This window comes from Pundamilia nyererei, unplaced genomic scaffold (assembly GCF_000239375.1).
Source record: "Pundamilia nyererei isolate P.nyererei 1_Seehausen unplaced genomic scaffold, PunNye1.0 scaffold00246, whole genome shotgun sequence".
NCBI lineage: Eukaryota > Metazoa > Chordata > Actinopteri > Cichliformes > Cichlidae > Pundamilia > Pundamilia nyererei.
Genome location: NW_005187647.1, coordinates 20,806 through 40,499, shown reverse-complemented (window position 1 = coordinate 40,499; position 19,694 = coordinate 20,806). Strand labels below are relative to the sequence as shown.

The 19,694-nt window shown below is 36.8% G+C and overlaps 1 protein-coding gene across 1 annotated transcript; it reads left to right on the top strand.

The window, feature by feature from the left end:
* The first annotated feature begins 4,480 nt into the window (after positions 1–4,480).
* aspn (asporin (LRR class 1)) lies at positions 4,481–15,656 on the top strand. Its single transcript, XM_005749467.1, has 8 exons — positions 4,481–4,572; positions 6,814–7,093; positions 8,329–8,441; positions 10,432–10,645; positions 11,887–11,997; positions 12,255–12,348; positions 12,779–12,917; positions 14,338–15,656. The coding sequence occupies exons 2-8, from the start codon at positions 6,856–6,858 to the stop codon at positions 14,533–14,535; spliced, it is 1,107 nt and encodes a 368-aa protein (XP_005749524.1). The 5' UTR covers positions 4,481–4,572; positions 6,814–6,855; the 3' UTR covers positions 14,536–15,656.
* The last annotated feature ends 4,038 nt before the right edge of the window (positions 15,657–19,694 follow it).

The following is a 19,694-nucleotide window of genomic DNA, read 5'->3' as shown; positions in this document are numbered from 1 at the left end:
CCAATTTGTTAGGCACACCATTCAACAGCTCATTAACGCAAACATGTAATCAGCCAGTCACATGGTACAAATGTATGGAACCAGGCATAAGGACATGGTAACGAAGACCTGCTGGAGTTCAAACTGAGCATCACAATGGTGAAGAAAGGTGATGTAAGTGAGTCTGACTGAGGCATGGTTGTTGGTGCCACACAGGCTGATCGGAGTGTTTATGAAACTGCTGATCTGCTGGAATTTTTCTATACAGCCATCTTTAGGTTTTACAGAGAATGGTCATAAAAAGTGAAAATATCCAGTGTGCATCAATTCTCTGAGTGAAAGTTATGCCAGATTCTTTAATGTTGATCCCAGAATTCAGAGGAGAATAACCATTGAGCTGATAGGAAGGTAACAGTAACACAAATGACTACTTTTTACAACAAGTATACGTAGAACATACTGGTTCGATGGAAAAGGTTTGATGGAAAAGACCACACTGTTCGAGATAAGTCTGTGTCATGCATGCAAACTATAGCAGCAAAATGTTGGTAAAGTACAGGATAAATATTCCAACACAGTGCAAACATAAAAATTACTTAGTTTTAAGGGGTCATAAGCTAAAACTGCTGGTGACCACTAGGGCTGCCACAAACGATTATTTTGATAGTCGACTAGTCACCGATTATTTTTGCGATTAGTTGACTAATCAGACCATGCATCCATTGGACGTAAAACATACAGCTTATTGCACCAGCATTCATCTGCACTATCATTAGCTTACAGCTTTAAGTGTCTAAGGTGTAACTATAAGATTTGATCTAAGTGACTTATATATCATGTTTGAAAATGTTTGTTTGAAAATAATGGGTGTCTTGATAAACTGAGCAGATATTTGAGGTTTACACAGCTACATTCTCGCCTGAAAATATGTTAAACGTTTATTTTGTGACCCAGAAAGAATAATAAGAGTAAAACTAACTAGCATTGTTGGAAACGATGGGCTGCGCTATGAATTCTGGGACACAGCTTCTTCTTCTTCGGGGTTTAACGGCAGCTATCATCCTTCTTCATGTAGTGCTGCCATCTTCTCTTTCAGTTCGTTATTACACTCTTAAATCCTACTACTTATTCCTGCGTCTTTTGGGATCTTACAAAGCTTCAAACGACGTGTCGACTATTAAATTAGTCGTTGACGATTTTGATAGTTGATGTAATCGTGACTAATCGACTAATCGTAGCAGCCCTAGTGACCACTGACACAGATTTAGAAGTAAAACAATGTGAGAATACCTAAAATATATTGTTAAATCACTAAATTCAGTTAGAATAGCAGTTAAATGTACTTACTGACCAACAGTTACTTGTGAGCAAAAGTTAGTTTTATGAATAAGAATATATGTCACATTAAAAAAAAAAAAAAAAAAAAAAAAAAAAAAAAAAAAAAAAAGTAGAAAAACAAACAAGCAAAACACCAATAATCAATATTAGTGTCGGGTGGAACTGTGGTGAGGTGAGATCATGGTGGAGTGTGGGGCTAGTGAACACTGCTCTGTTGTATAGCCTGGCTGGGTAACAGTGCCAGAAACAGGTAACACACTGAGTTGCAGGGTCACAGTTCTTTTAAAAATGTTTCCTGGCTTCAAAACGTTCCTGTGGCACTAAAGCAACAACAGCACTGAGGCAACTCTTTGGCTAGATGCCCTGGAAGTTGCCCCCGTGACTTACGGCATTAAAAGAAATTACCAGATGGAGGAAATTCTCCTTAACACAAAAACACAACAAGTTCCAGCCGTTCCAGCGCCGTCATAGACGTCTGATGGGTTGGAAAGTATGAGATCCTTAGAGAGAAGAGACATCCTGACCGCCTTCCATCAGTCAGGCAGACCATCTCACATCAGGAAATAATCTCTAACATTTAATTTGCAGTTTGAAGACAATAAATCCAACAATTACGCCATAGAATATTTTCACTACCACAAACCAGTTTCCCCTCTTTGGATTATTACAGCTACTGAATTCAATCTTTCTGTGGCAGACCAGTCAGCTGAGAGGTATGAGGTTTCGAAGGGCTCGTGTGCATGAAAACAGAAAACGACAGCATGACGGATACCTGGATCAGACAAAGAAGCTCAATAATTTGAAGTTTGCCTTTGCTTCTGGGTAGGCAGAAAGACAAAAGGACCACCCACCATCCAGATCAACATGACACAACAGGATATACTGTGGGGCTAGTGGTCCTTACAGTGCAGACAAATACCTTTAATGTCTTAGTCCTCACACAGGGCACAAAAAAGAGAAAACTCTCATGTAGGGTTACATCATGGTCTAATCAGATCCCTCCAGTGTTTGGGAAAATGGCATCTTTTAAACTGACAATCTGGCTCCCAAGAGGCTATTGTTTCAGCACACAGCCATGAAGCTGTGATTATGGGGAGCTGGAAACTGAGTCTGAGGTTTTAACCAAGAAGGTGGACGTGTTTAAGCTACTGGTATCTAATACGTGAAGTGGACATAGTTCTGTGAGACTTCTTAAATGCATCCAACTAGCCTCAAGCAGATTATTTAACACGCTTTTAAAAAGACAAATTACATAAATATATGTAGCCAGTTATGAAAAATACCACAAAAATGTAAATGTAATGTAAAATTAGCTATATATTCGTGTTTAAAAAGTAAAAGTTAAACTTTGAGACATGTTCTACCCATACATCAGAGAGGCATACATCAACAGGGCATGTTGATTTTCCAGCTTCTGGGAACAAGAGATGTTTTCCCTTTTTTAGCCTGGAGGTAAAATCAGATTTTTGCTGTGTTTCCCACAAGTTGTTCATGAGTTTATTTATTGCTATACCAAGTCAAAAGCTAGTGGTAGGAATAACAAGTGATAAAACTGAGAGCTTACGTTTAGGAATTTCCTTCAAAGAGTTTGTTGCACATGAAAGAAGTCAGAAGGCTCCTTGTTGATGTGATGATTATTTAACCAGATCTGTGATGGTTTGGAAAATTTGATTTCCCCACCAAGACGATTCACTAAAACCAAAACAGACCCGATCCCATTTCGGGTCTTCTGACTGCCAAACCAGGGCATATTTGGATGGTCTGGCTCAGCCATAAGTTGTGCAATTCCAGCTCAGCTCAGCAGAAAATACCAGAAGTAAATGGAAAAAGGAATTGTATAACACTTGAACCCCTGAGGGAACAAGCTGTTAGCTTTTCCATTCTTGGGAGGTACTTCTCATTCCTGCTTCAAATGTAAAGCTGAAAGATTTCCTACTGTGTCTTGTTAAGACAACATCACGCAGAGCACAATATATAGTAAACTTTAATTTGATGTTGCAAAGCATCACCTCCAATTATCTTTTATCTCTGCTTTCCAAATCCACAAACAGGACATTTATAACACCAAGCTGCCAGTTCTGACTGACTGTAATGGTATGTTGTATCACCTTAAGAGTGTATCACTTCATTGCCAAAGAGTAATACACCTTAACAAGTTGTTTAGAATTGTGGACATCTGCCTGTGGGCTGATATAATGGAAATTGTTCTCAGTTCTTTTTTTCCATAAAGTTTTGGCTCTAGAAAGAAGACAGAAAAGGTCTAGACATATCATAAGGTTTGTTATGTAACTGTTCCTTACACCTTTATTCAGACATGACAGCAGCTTTGCAAAAATGCAAAGCACAACAGTTATGTTTCTACTTATCTCTACAGTTTAAATACAAGTAAATCTGCCAAATAAATGTACTTTTGTGCACAAAAATGAAAACTGAGTGCCAAACATTTCTTTTGTTTGCTTAAAAATAAAATACTTCAGCCACTTTGATAATATGATATATTCTTCCAAAGTGTATAAATGCATTTCCACTTCCTATGGGTTAACTATATTCAGAGACTGTTGCTGTGTTCTTATATCATGTTTACCTCAAATTTTCTGATCGCTAGTCTTCAGTAATATTGATCTAAATGAACTGTCTACCAGTCCTTCACCATCACCCTAAAATCTCTGAGAGGGCAGGCTCAACTCCACCCTGTTGTTTCAATTAGACAAACGAAACCGCTACAGCAGCTGTACAGTTGTACTATCCTTTATTAACCCAGTGCCAACGTGCCTCAGAGAAGAAACCATTCACACTGATGTAAAACAGTTAATGTGGCTGAGAAGGGAGGGGAGGTGACAGACCTACCAGTATGTTCTATATATAAAGACTTGAGCATACAGGAGTCTGAATCTAACTATTCTGGCATTACTTCAAAGCTCCTGATGAAAAGCACATGACTAAACTCTTAACAATGCCTTTTCAAACTTAGTCCCACAGGCCTACAGATGGTGTGATCACTCAGAGAATCAAGAGCTCTTTACTAAAACCGAACCTCTCACCCTTACCAGTGGAAATTTTCCGTTGGTGGGGGTGTTCAGGGGACCACTTCCCCCCCCCCTTTTTTTTTCCCGGAGAGGAAGGGTGATGCTGTTCTTCGTTCACTGGGAATGTATTGACTGAGGATCCAACTCTCAGCCTTCCAGCTGGACCCTGCTGCTGCTCTGCTCACTGTGTGGGGTTTAAACCAGGACATAAACACACCTGACAGCTGAGGTAGGACACACCCTGGATTAATTTATTGTTTATGAAAACACCAATTCATATTTCTAATGCAGCAAGCTAATGGTACTGTGGTCAGTTAGCAAGACTTCTGTTGTTACCTTTAAAGTTACTAGAGGTGTTTTGGTAGAGCCAAATTACTAGGCTGCAAATTCTAATCTGCCAATTTTAATTTAAACTGCTGATGGCTATGGCAGGGCATCCTGATACTGATAAATACTTACTTGCATGCAATAAGATTGTGCTTAGATCATTTTACAGTGAAGTTAAGTTTATATGTCTCATGTTGAAAGACCTGTCTAGTTTTAGGCTTTATACTGAGAAGAGTAATAAATTTATGCATTGCTTGGGGTCTTTGCTCATTTGACAAAAAATACAAAATACGGTCATGGTACCAATAATAAATGCATAAATGCATGGAAAAGGTAGTTTATAGTTTCTAATTAAAATTCCTATGCCAGATGTATAGGAGACGGCTCTAACCATGGTATCAACATTTTTAAAAATCCCTAAATTAAAAAGAAAAGGTTCAGGCATAAATCTGACTATCAATTAAGTGTTGACTGTCAATGTGTCTATTTCTTACTGATTATTTCTGAAATCATCATCAGCATGCCCAGGACTTTTGGTTTTAGCTTCAGTTTTAGATTTGGTGTTTGTAAAGTGAATGTTTAGACTCAGGACAGATGATCAAAGAGAACAAGACATCTGATGTTTAGAAATGGAAAATGACGAGTATTTTCTGACCTTTTCATGACTAGACATGTAATAATTGAGACCAAGTGATATTAAAGATAATTTCTCAATGTAAATGGTAATAAGATTATGAGAGTCCTAATGAAAGACATCTGGTTTGAATACTTATGAAATGCCTCTTTAGATGTAAATATTTGCTGCGCCAGTCAGACTGGAGTTAAGTGAAACTTCTAAGGTTTCAATGGTTGTTTGACTCAGTGAAAAGAAAACAACAACAAAGAAGAATTATTCCCAACTTACTGCACAATTGGAAAGCATACATGAAGCATTTGATGTATTTATAGTATTTTTCTTTTTTTTTTGGCTAAATGTTCACATGTGGAACACAGACAGACTGGGGGCAGAAGAAGGGGGTCGGTGCTGTGCAGTATTTGCTGTCAAAGCAGGATGCTCAACCACCACCACATATTTGTGGGTGGACTGCACGTTGAACTGCGCGGCTCAGAATCCATCAAGATTAGCAGAAGCACGGAACCAGACAATGTCAGCCTCTCTCTGCTGGTTATGTGAATATGTAATCGAGGAGGATATATAAATCATGTTGTGAATGACCACAGATGGTGAATAGGTGAGAGCTGGAGAAACATTTATGTTGGCTGCAAGAAGTCCTTTCCAGAGGAGGTTTTGAGAGCTCCATGGAAACACTGGTAGAAAAAAAGGGTAGCACTTATGAAAATTGATCTCTCCAGGAAGTCCACATGCACTTTCAAATGTACTGTTTTAGTAATATTCTTAAATCAAGCTGTAAAAATGAAATTTAACTCGTGCACTAAAAACTGCTCATGTCTATGGTGAAATTAGTACTAGTTTTATAAAGCTCCAACACCACCAACAATCTAGAATGGTGGTTCCTATAAAGCTCTGACTGGATTGTTTTTAGGAAAAAACACAACCCAGGAAAAACTGCAGCACAACAGTCAGAATGATCAGCAATTATACATTACAGTGGTTCCTAACTGTGGCACTAGCTGCATTAGTTTTTTTTAAGTAAAAATGTAGTCAAGAAAAGACTGATAGATCACTAGATTAAAAAAAGGTTGGAATAGACAGTTCTCAGCTAACTAAATACTATATCCTGTAAGTGTGCTTTATACTGTGCCAGAACTGTTTTGTTCTGTTGTTTTCTATTCTGGTAATTAATTAATAAAGTTTTCTTGTGATGCTATCAAGTTCAACCTCCACACTGGGGACTACTTAAACATGGCACTTTGAGTTACTTTAAACAAGGATGATAAAAACACTAGTAAGAGGGGTTAACAAATCTAGCAGGCACCATTTTACTCAGTTATTACACTATACTAGAAATACAAAGTGAGCTGAGAAAAATAACTGGTATGTGAATTTCAGTTTTGTTCAGGCTGAAATAAAAGTTCAGGTACAAAAAAAAAAAAATCACCAGTGGAACAACCATGGATGCAACGATGCAACTGTAATTGTAAATGTATTCATTTTTTCATTCATTTATCCTGTCTTTCCTAGAGTTCTCCTTGGCTGCTGTTTAACCACAACTCTAATAAAACCATGAGGATCTTCCTCTTGCTTTGCCTGCTGGCGCTAGGCAATGCCAAACCCTACCAACCAATCAATGTAATGGACTACCTGAAAAACTATGACACAAAAATCCATGAAATCATGATGTCGGATTCAAATGATGATGACGATGATGACGACGATGATGATGATGACGACGATTACAATGACGAGGACTGTCCAGCTCATTGCCATTGCTCACCCAGAGTGGTGCAGTGCTCTGACCAGGGTTAGAACACACTCAGTCTGAAGCAACTCATTATGTTATATTATGTTACTATAAACATGGAGTGTGCTAAAACACATTCAATTCAAAACGCTATGTTAAGTCTGCCATATAAGATGATAGGTAAGGCTAGTGATAATCTTATGTTTATTCCAGTTAAATTCAATGACAAAAATATGACTATGGTTTAGTCTGGCCTTAAGTTACTTCTCTATTTCTGGCACTCATATACATAAAATAGAACAGCAATCATGTAGTAGTTGCTGTATTTGTCTATGTGAAAACGTTTTTTAAAAATAAATATTTATTTTAACATCAGTTTTATAAAAGGATATCAGCAATCTCTGCCTTGCAAGGTTTTAGGATTTATCTACCACTGAAAGCAGTCTCCAAAATCCACTTGAGCATTAATTGCTAAAAAAAAATCTTAATGACATCTTGTAAAACATGCTTGCCTAAACCTTGCTGATTAACAGCAGTTGGGTGGTGCATATATGACTAACATCACCATGACCACAAACTGTAGAGGAATATCTGAGATAGTACTTAGTCATTGCTGATTTGGGTTTACAGGAGGCATTACAGTATATGAATTTAAAAAAAGTGATCAGGACTAACAACAATTTGACTGTTAAACTGTTGTCATATAACAAAATATATGAATGTTAAGACACTGATGAAATTTGGCATCATATATACATTTAATGTGAACTTTCTAAAATGTAGGGGCAATGCAGCCAAACAATTTTCACACACAACTCACCAATGGAACAGGAAAGCCTTCATTTCCAGCATTTCAAAAAACTAAAATTTTCTATTTGGTTTTGTGGTCAAAGTTCTAGAACTAAAGTACATTAAAGAACTACAGTACATTAAACTCCAAAAGCCCAACTTACAGTAAAGTGGGGCTCTCTTATACTTTGGTACTAGGATTAAGCTATGAAAACACCCAAGGGTCCACTGCCAATCACTCCAATAACTTAAATTTTTTTAACCAAACGTTCATATACTATTGGCACACGCAGCAGCAGCTTGTGATTTTTTTCTGAAATACTATTTGGTATAATTACCCCAGACATATGACCCACTGGTATTTTATCAGAGACCTAGGATAATCAGAAAGACAACAATTTCTTTTTCACATGTGTATCTCGGTTAAAAAAAACAACCCAATTATTTCCATCATTTCTGATCCAACTCTTTCCTTTAAATACGCATTTATGTTTTTTTCTTAACAGGTCTGATATCTGTTCCTGATAAGATTCCAGAAGACACAGTGATGATTGATCTCCAAAACAATGATATCACTGAAATCCAGCAGGATGACTTTAAAGACCTCAACAAGCTTTATGTAAGGCATCCTTTAAGAACTAGTTTACCCTGCGCATGGTGCACTGAACATCAGAACTACTTACTGTTAACATCTAATATATGAAGAAGCATGCCGGCAAGTTAGTTACACGCAAATGTAGTAACTGAATGGCATCAGTCCACCTTAGAAAACCAAACTACATAAGCAAATAAGTTCCAGTCACATTATGCATCCTCCATATGTTATGTACAAGTACTACAAAAGAATGCACATTTTAGCAATGCTCATATACTGCACATGGAGGGGAATGCATTACATCATTAAAAATAATGCTGGATAACTGGACATACCAATCTTTCTACTAAAGATTAAAAGAGCTGACTCAAACATACTGTATTCACACATCAGCACAGCTCTTCTGCTCTAAGCTGGGCAGAGTAGAACTCTAAACTGACCTCTGTGACTGAGGCCTTTGTTTATTTGCAAATGTCCTGTTGTACAATAACCCAAGAATACAAAGTTAGGTGAAGCTCATAGGTATATTATTAGGTTTGATGGTATGCTGTCTTAGCATTTACATTTACAGTTATTCCCCCAGTAAACCCTCTTGTTTAAAAGTTTCCATGAATTAGGAAAAATCCAAGCTGCAATAGCTCAAACCGAGGGCAGGACTGCATAGTTTCTTACACTTAATACAATGCAAAAACTTCTGATTATGCCAAAAGTAATGATCATGGATAGTTTTGTCTATAATGAAATCACAAATTACCACAAAGAGATCCATCATGCCTGACCTAAATGCATTGCAGCTCGGCAGGAAGTCAGAAGGGGTGAAAATGCAGCATTTTAAATGAAATATTGCACTGGGTTCATAATTAAACACAAAAGTGAAGCATAATTTCAAGAAAGGATGCAGCATAATAATGGTTTGATCTTATCAGCTTGTTTTCATATTTGCTTGGAGCCAAAATTGTACCTGAAACTAAAACTGGATTAATTGTGAAGCCCTAAGAGGCCAAAATGAAACATCAAAGTCACTTAAGTCAGTACGGTACAAAATCTGGTAACCATTAATTGTTAATGGTACACTTAACACTACATAAATTCAGACCTAATGACACATTAAATAAAACAATTAGAACCATAAACCATAAATGTAAATATTTCTGCTAATAAATAAATTATGTATGTAATTTGCAGTTTAAACCCCACAATACTCATGGGTCAATATGGGAAAAGTTGACTGTTGTTATAAACATAATATAATGTCCAGCTGATGAGGTCTTTTGAAATAAAACTGGCCACATTTTTTGTTCTCCCTAGACCTTTAAACTGAGACACACCAAAGACAAAAAAAACAGCACAAATTAGTACTAAGGCAACAAGAACAGACCTGGTTCTGAAATTTAAAATGAATCACATTCAGCCCCAGGATATCAGTGACTGACCATGCTGTCTTGTAACTGTTACAGCTATGAGATAGGGAGAAACAATGCACTGATATCAGTCCAAGAGCAGCCTTCAAGGAAAAAAAGAGCTACTTTTTATAAAACTCTGCTGAGAGAAGCTTTATCTTTGATCTGTAGACAATGTTTTCTCAGCTGAGAATAAAACACATCAAGGCCTAAAACACTGAACAAAACCAGAACTTCATGCTATTATTGTGGTTAGTCACAGTGCTTGAATAGTGCAACTGACCAGCATCTTGATAGTGCTGAATGTTGTTTACTTCATAGTCTGCTCATTGATTCAAAATGTAATAAAGTCTTCATGACGATTCAAGTCTCACTATTGTAGTACACTACAAAAAAAGCACAACATAACTTGAGCAAAACATAAATGTTTTCAATCATAAGCATATGTTGTTCTTTGTTGAAAACCTTTTACCGAGCACAGGTTTAATGTTGGCCAGAAAAGTTCATTCTTTGCTGTTTCAAACTTTCCACTCTTTAACTTTGTGCAGGAAATGAAGCAAAACTGAATTTGAATCTATAAAGCTCTATTAAAGTTCCCCTTTTCCCTAAAACAGGGCCTGTTTCTGATCAACAACAAGATCTCTAAGATTCATCCAAAGGCCTTCAAAAACATGGACAATCTCAGACTGCTGTATCTGTCCTACAACCAGCTGATTGAGATCCCTGCAAATTTGCCTCCCAATGTCATTGAACTTCGCTTTCATGAAAACCAGATCGACAGAATTCAGAAGGATGCATTTAAGGGCTTGAGGAAACTTCATGTGTTGGGTAAGACCCACTTTTAGGTTCTTCTGTCTGGTTAACTATAGCTGTTCTCTAAAGGCAGTGGTGTATGGTTCTTCGTTAAGGAAAGGTCTGAAGATTTATTTATTCAGTCAAAAGAGGAATCATCAGGTGGTAATAACATTACTTTAACAGTGAAAGATAATCAAACAGAATGAAGGAATGGCTATAACCTAGATCTGGCATGAATAGTAATTACAGACTTACATAAAGGTCCAAAAAGCTCTTAATCCAACATAATAAAACAAGCTGGTTGCTACTGCCTTTCAACTGCCTTCAACTTCTACTGCCTACTCATACTAATATAGTATTTTATCATCTGCCACCTCTGTCGTTACGGATCGATAAACTAATAGTTAATGCAACAACTGCATCCAAACCCTATATAAATAGTCTCTATATCAATCAATCTAAGGACTAGATGGTTAAAGGAAATCATAGTGGCTCTAGGCTGCAGGTCAGTTGTGTTAGTCCAAAACATTGTACAGGTTAACATGCAATTGAATTTAGGCAACTAAAAACTCTTTACTTAGAGTACCTCAAAGGTTCCCCTCATGATTAAACAAACAACCTCTTAATGGTCAAAGTATTAGTGGTTTAATCACTATATAACTGTTAGTGTTTGTATGATAAATTTTATCTTCTCATATATCTGCAAGGGTTCTACTGACCATGCTAAGTCTAATTTAATGTGAATATGTCCACATAGATATGGTGGAGCTTTAGGCTTGAGCTTTTGGCTCACAAGAATATTTATACATGCACATGACCTCATTATTTGAAACTTTGACCATGTTTAATAGGAGCACCCATCATTGTAACAGTGTGTATTGTAAGACAGAAAACAATGAAAACCCAATAAATCACCTTCAAAAGACCAGTGGAAAACAGACATAACACTTCATTTGGACAAAGAGTTCTGCCATTACAGCAGCGACAGAATGATACGATCAGTAACACAATCACTTCAAGACCTTATGCAGACCAAGCCAAGATTTTGTTATCAATAGATCATTTAGAAGACTATTGTCAAGACTTTGCAAGCTGTCCAGGCTTATTGATTAATTCTATTTATAGAGAATGTAAACAAAGCTGTACAGATCTCCAAGAGCAACAGATGAGAATGTCATTACAATAGATCTGTTGTACTTTACTTGATGCAGGTTCTCTATTGAAATAATGAATCATTAATAATAAAACCAGATGTTTTGTGCTTACTCAAATAGAGCTGGGGGCCAACCCTCTGACCAACAGTGGAATTGAGATAGGAGCTTTTAATGGCCTGTCGACTCTGTATATCGGTATAGCGGAAGCCAAACTAACTTCCATACCAAAAGGTAGGATATCACTCATGTTATGTGTTTTAAACAATTCATTTTAAAAGCTTTTACACTTTTCTTTCTCCTCATACACTGACAGTTTTACACACTGGGACCTAGCTACACAGTAAAGTTAGCCGTAAAACCACTAACTTCAATTAATATGATGTAATTTGATACGTTTTTTGTCAAATCATTACAAAAGATCATAAGAAATAAATCATCTTAATGTGCTACTTACACTGCTTATAATCAGTGTATGTTGTGTCTTCCAGATTTCCCATCCTCCATTACAGAACTGAGTCTGGACTACAACAAGATCTCTAAGGTGGAAATAGAAGACTTCATCAGATATAAAAACTTGCAGAGGTGAAAACCACCAATCCTTTAACCTAAAAGCTGATTTTTTTTAAAGACGTCCTTCACTAACACAGATTTCTCCTTCATGCTTTTGGTTAGATTAACTTAACTTTTCAATCAACAGGAATAACTAATTTGTAAACACTGGTGACTGTTTTCATGTTGAATCAAACTGAGACTTATTAAAACATTACTCAAACATTCAGAAATAAAACTGACACCAGAATTAAAAGGAAAAAAAAACACTGTCACAATTTATAGTGTTTTCACGCCACAGCATGATACTAATGATTTCCTAAAGACTGATTCTAGTTCCCACCTGCAATCTTGCACCACCAGGGCACCATAAGTTAGAAACAACAGACCGATATTAAGCAATTATGCAAGATGTTAAATTTTTTTTAAGCTTCTATATCTTAATAACTTGTTAATTTTACAGGCTAGGACTAGCTTTTAACCAGATCAAGTATGTAGAAAATGGCAGCCTTGCCAACACCCCGAAAATCCGTGAGATCTACCTGGACAACAACCGTATGAGAAAGGTCCCGCCTGGCCTTAGTTCCCTGCGCTACCTACAGGTGAGATATGGACACTGTCACAATGCTGCTACTTTGGTAAATAAAATTAGCAGCACAACTCAAACCTCTGTAAGTCATAACTGTGCAAACTTTATTTTTGGGTGAGCGTCCTTTTACTATAACAACAGATGTTTTAGACCAAATTGACAAAGGCCTAGAGACTCATTGTTGACCCCCTGGCAACAACCGATCAGTGAGCAGTTGTTGGAGGTTGCTAGCTGGCTGTAGGTGAAATTGGTAAAAAAGCTATTGCTATTCTTCATGCACCTTGAAAGTAGCTTAACTTGTACCAGAAACCTCCATTCGGTTTTCAACTATTTCAATATTATTCAGTGAGTAACTGGTGAGTGTCCAAACAGGTCAGGGTCTTCCATGCAAACTATGGGGTGAACAGGAAAATCTTCAGCAACCAAAGCAAAGACAACCTAATGAGACCCAGCAACCACTTTCCAACTGTTTTTTTAAAAATCATTCCTCCCTTATACTCTGTGGTTGCCAAAGAATTGCTGACTGATGTCTAGGCCTGTTTGGCATTATTACCTTCAGTGTCTTTTTTACACAAGCCTATTCTTGCATGTGGATGTGAGAGCAGACTATATTTTATATGTCCCTGAGTATGCAGGTTCTCCTCTAATCTGAGCATTTTCATTATTTCATATGAGTGAACTTGAGGGTCACTGCACTACAAGAAAAAAAAAAACTTGCAGGTGGAATGCACTTTTTCAAAACCCTTTTCTGACAAAATAATTCCTTACTTAAACTTAAAGGTGCAATGTATATAATCCTCTAAAATAATTGCCCAAATTAGTGCCTAGAGGAGTTTTAAGATGTCTGCTGATTTGTGAGACTTGTTTGTTGAAGTACTTGTTGAAGTATGACATGTGACATGTACTTTGGATGTGTTCTCATGGTGTACTCCAAAGGTTTTGTACTCCAAAAGTTTGGCAAAAAAACTAAACATCTGTGGTGTCTGCAGCCGTCTGTGTGCATGTCCACAAGCGAGTATAATCCTTGTGTAACTTTTTTCCACTTATATACACTCACAGCTGCTAATGTGTAAGTGGAACAAACATGAGAGCTTCCACCACTACTCCAATATAAGAGTAGCTTGAGCAGAAGTCTCACAGTCATGATATGGTTCTTGTAGAATGACTCAGTCACAATGTAAATAAAAAAGGAAAAATATGTTTGCAGGAATATATTTCAGCCTTCCAAGCAAGACAAGACTCCTTTAACTTAGCAACCTGGAGTCATTAAGTAATGCCTAACAGACCATTCCTCCTATTGGGTTGTGTTTATGAGGTTCCAGTGTAGCAATAAAGCAGTAATAACGCATAACTTTTACTCATGTGTAGTTTGCTGTAAAAAAAAAAAAAAAAGCAGAAGAATAACTAACACAAAATCCTGTCCATCTGTTCAGGTAATTTTCCTCCATGGCAACAAAATCAGCAGTGTGGGAATCAACGACTTCTGTCCCATCAGGGACGACAGCAAGAAGAACCTGTACACTGGCATCAGTCTCTTTGCCAACCCTGTTAAATACTGGGCCATACAGCCGGCAACCTTTCGCTGCGTGACCGGACGGAGGGGTGTACAGCTTGGAAACTTCAGAAAGTAGTGTGGAGGGAAATGATAAAATAAGGACATAGCTGGAAATAATTCTGATAGGCTAAAAACAGATTAAACTCTCCTATTAAAGGGTTAACCGTTAAAAAACAAACAAACTAGAAAGATGTATATTTGAACCTGTAGCACACAGGGAATGAAAGTACCATTTACACCCTGATGAAGATGAAAATGATAACATAAGTTATAACACTAGGAAATGTTTTTAGCAGCTACAAACATCATGAAATAGAAGGATGTCACAGAATGAACAGCATTACAATCAAATCTTAAAACAAGCGCCCTGCTCACCTTTGTAAGGTGCATGATAGGATGTTTAGCTTTTGCCTTATAGCTTTTATTCTGTACACTTTCTTAGGAATAAAGCGCCTCCCTCTGGTCACTTTTTGAGCAAAATCACCCAATGATACGAGTGGTATTACATGCTGTACATGTATTGTTTAAAGAAAGGAGATTCTTTTTTTCTTATTATTTTCTTTCTAATTTTAAAACCGTAAGCATTGTTTAATGAGATGTAGAGTAGAAAAGTGTTTAAGTCTTTGTAATACTTACAAAAACTTTATTTGTATTATGAAGAAGCCTTTTTTTTTCAAATTAGATGTTGTAATTATCGTAGAAGAGTCACTAGAGGCCACTAACAGGAGCTGAACAGCTACACCTATACTGAAATATCTTTTTCTTCCAGCAGAAGTCTGTACGGTCAGTGGTGTTGGCATTATGAAGTGCACTTTGCACACAGTGATGAAGTGTCACTTTGAAGCCCCATGTCTGTGGATATTTTACATTATCTCAATGCATGTTTGTTATGTTTTTATTTAGAAGCTGACAGCCTAATGTCAGACTGGATTATACATTGGCCTTGAGGCAAATACGTCCTCTGCAGGACTGGGGATATACTGATTACCTGTAACTAATGTATAAATTTACCCCTGTTTAAGAGAACTATAGCATCCATGTGAACTACAGTTAATTTTAAAATAATAAGATAGGAGGATTCATAATCTGGATATCTGAGAACATCTCATGGTCAACCATGTCCCTGTTTCTTCCAATGGTCTCTGATCTGAAATGGTGCTATATTTATTGAGGATGTCGCTAAATAAAACTGGAACATCTCCACATGTAAGTCTTGACTTTTTATTTTAAAAAACAAAATAGGTGAATTTATCATTTCTATTTGGGAATCTTAGAATTTTATTAATTCATTTTCAAATGAAAATAAGCTGTATACACATATTCAAAAATGAAACCAAGGAAAGTTAAAGTCTATTTTTTATAAAACTTAAATAAAAAATAATAATAGTTTGGTTATATTTGCATAATATAAAATACATACAATTTTATTTATAACATCAAGAAAATTATGTGTGAACTGCAGCCTTCAGACATTTTTGACTAAACATTATGAATGTCATTTAGTCTACAAAATATCAGAAAATAGCAAATGTTGAACATTTAAAGGGATTTTCGCCCAAGCTTTATAAAACTATTCAGTTAAAATTTTTAAGACGGAAAAGAAAGAAAAAAATCCTTAATAAAATTTTAGCAAATTGACAAATGTTGAGTCTCTGTACACTAGAGACATGGCACTCAAAAAATGCCAAAATCCTTGAAATGTATCAGAGAATTTGACAACAACAAGTGTGGTAGAAGTAACTACCCACTTCCAAGGGAAAACTTTTCAAAGATTTACTTTGGGGTAAACTTTTTTTTTTTTTTTTTTTTTTTTTTTAGATAATGCTTCACAATAAATGCTCGAATAATTGCACAGTGCCCTCTCAAGATGGCTGCCAACTGATGAGACAAAGAACAAGAAGTAACGGTTCACACAAGGCAGAACTCCAGATTCCTTATTTGTTGTGCCTGGTGACATTTCGAGGACACCTGCTCTTCATCAGATTGTTTGTTTTTGTTTTCTAGCGAATTCTCAGATTCAGATTCAGGAGACTTTATTTATCCCCAAGGGGCAATTGAGAACTGATTCTAAGCAAAACATCTTGGTAATCCCTTCTAACCTACGCGCTGTAAAGTTTAGGTTGATGATTGTTTCATTAATTATGAAATATTGTCAAGTTAGTCCAAAACCAATTAGTTCGGACCAAGAAAATGAATTATCCAGCCTAATGCTGATACTTGGACCAGTTTATCTAACATGAGGCTGATAAAGAGCAGCAACATTTATTCTCCAGAAGATGTCACTGCACAATAAAAAGTTAGAGGCATTTCTCTCCGTGTCAGTGGTGGTCTGGAAACGAATCCAGAACCAGATTTTAATTTGACAAAAGTTTTCTTTGTTCTTTATGTTCTCTGCCATTACAGCCAAGTCTACCACTACTTTTAAAAAAAAGTATGTCTCCAAAGGGCCAGACTCGGGAAAAAGTGACAGCTCTTGTAAATCTTCTAATCATTCCTTTTATGCAACATTTAACTTACAAAAGCACTTTTCCATTGTACATTTAAAACTGCTTGCTACAGCATTTTATCAGCACTGTACAACACAGTAACTATTCATGCCAAAGAGTTAATGTTTAGACCTAATGTTTAGCTGTATCATCACTGAGATGGAAATTGTAGACATCCTGTGCATCATTGCCACAAAATTGAAGGAAGGACAAGACATCTGTTAAAATGGAGCCTCTTAAGGGTGTGGCAAGCCTGATCCAGGACTATAGGACAATGTATACTCTTGTATTGGGTTGCATCAGATACAAAAGGTAAGGTCTTTTAATATTTTGTCCACTCTGTGAACATGGAAGAGGAAGAGCAACATACCAGTAAAGGTTTCATAAGGTCACCACCATAACCTTAATAAATAAAATCAAAGTGGCTTTATCAACTCGTACATCATCACCAAGAAAAATAAATGATTTATGGGAATAATCCAATTCTTTTAGATCTTCCTGACAATGTACTTAAAGTGGCAGACATAACAGTACATCCTAAAACTATACTATGGACTAGGGCCGCACGATTAATCGTTAGAAAATCGCGATCTCGATTCATACTTATGTGCCATCTCATTTCCAAATGACAACGATAAAAAAAAAAAAAAAGACGATGACGACTGTACCGCATTTTGATCCGGGACATAATCTGCATGAAAACAAGCGCTCACTCTTCCTGCTCAACAAATGACAAGGGCGGAGCCTTATACCACATGATACAGAAACTGTGCCGTGTGATGCTAAAATTGGCAGGGGAAAAAACAACGGAGAACACGTCAGGGATGACGAGCAAGTGACAGGAGAAAATCCGTCCCGGTCAACCACCCAAACATCAATAACGGGAACCTTATACAGCGCTTCCCTATACACGTCAAACTCCCGCAGGCACAAAGAAATTACGGAGGCTATTACTTATCACCTGACCAAAGATATGGCTCCGATCAACACTGTGCAAAACGAGGGATTTAGGAAAATGATCAACACCCTAGACAAACGCTACACAGTGCCGTCCCGTTGTTGCACTACCTGCTCAATACACGCAGTGTCGAGCAACGGTGGAGACGGAATTTCAAGCAGTACATTTTGCGGCAACAACAAAATGTGAGACATTTGTTGTTTTTATGTTTTATTTATTGTTTTTATGTTAAGTCTCAACTGTTACGAAGTTGATGTGCAGTTAATAAGTGCAATAAATATTTATATTGGAAAAGAAAATTGTGAGAGAATCGTGATCTCAATTCTAAGCCAAAGAATCGTGATTCTCATTTTATGCAAAATCGTGCAGCCCTACTATGCACCTAAAAAGTGTCTAAATTACACCATAGAGTGCTACACTGCTTAAACCTGCAACACCTGAGGCCACTTGGGGGCAGCACAACAAGCTGTAAACAATCATGAAGTACATATTAAAAGTGGTGTAGTCAGTATTTGATAGCTTTAGCTAACTTAAGAAATATAATCATGTATTAAGAAATTAATAAGTATCTTTGTATAGTATTTTACTTTTTTTTTGGATAGTATTATTGTTGTTATTGTTTCTGCTCTATCCACTCTCCAGCTGTGATAAGTGAATTTTCCAACCGTGGGACTAAAAAAAACAAAAGAAAAATCATCACCAGCAAGCGTCAAAGTGCACAGTGGTGCTGGGCTGTGTTTTTAATAAACCCACTGTACACAGTAGGTGGGTGGTATATTTGTTGTTGTTTATTTCTCTGAGTAACGTATGCCTTTAACAAGCTTGTAACTTTATATTTCTGTATTTATGTTTATTATTGTTCTTGGTGGTTATAGCAGCTTGCCTCAAACCACGAGTTTGTTTTGTTCCTGATTTACGTTTCGCTGTATTCTTTTTTCCCCCCTATGGACACTTTTGTTGTTAGCAACCAAATTCTGGATTTTTAGTCTTGTTTAACAGTGGATTATTTACAAAGATGAAGATATAGGCTTTAAAAGTGCCCCCTCTATTGGGTTTTCATGGAAGGTTTTTCAAAATATTGTGTTGATTGCAGACATAAAAGGTTCTGCATTCCAGGTCTGCTAACAAAAAGTATTTGACAAGTTAAACACAGCCATGTGGACCCCCCCCCCAAAAAAAAAAACAACAACAAAAAAAAACAAAGAAACCCCAAAGACTTTCAAGCTCTTACATAAAAACATAATAAGAAAGAGATTGGACGATAGTAGGTTCTAAAATTATTTAAATTTAACCTCGGATGAATAACATGACATTTCAAATAATGTTAATTACTTATTTAACAAAAATAAAACCAACATGCAGAAGGAACATGTGAAAAACTATACACCCCATGATTCAACAGCTTGTAGAACCACCTTTAGTAGCAATAACAATAGCGCATTGGACAGACACATGACTCAGTGACTAGAAGGTGCCCAGGTCCTGCAGAACTCCAGATTCCCTATTTACTGTATATATAGATGCGATAAATAAGCAACATGACTGAATATGGCAGTGAAAAATGAGATCAAACCAGAGTGAAAAGCATGACAGGCTGTATCTTTTCTTTTCTCTCTCAGCTTCTCTGGGAGTTTAAGGAGCAACAGTTCCTGCAAACTCCCAGATATCCAACACCTGCCGAGTGAACTCGTCACCTCCATCTTTACCTGAAACTATTATCTATAGTTTAAAGAAAATTAGCCTAAACTGAAGTACAGTAGGGATATGGATGGTTTGCTTCTGGTCTGTTTT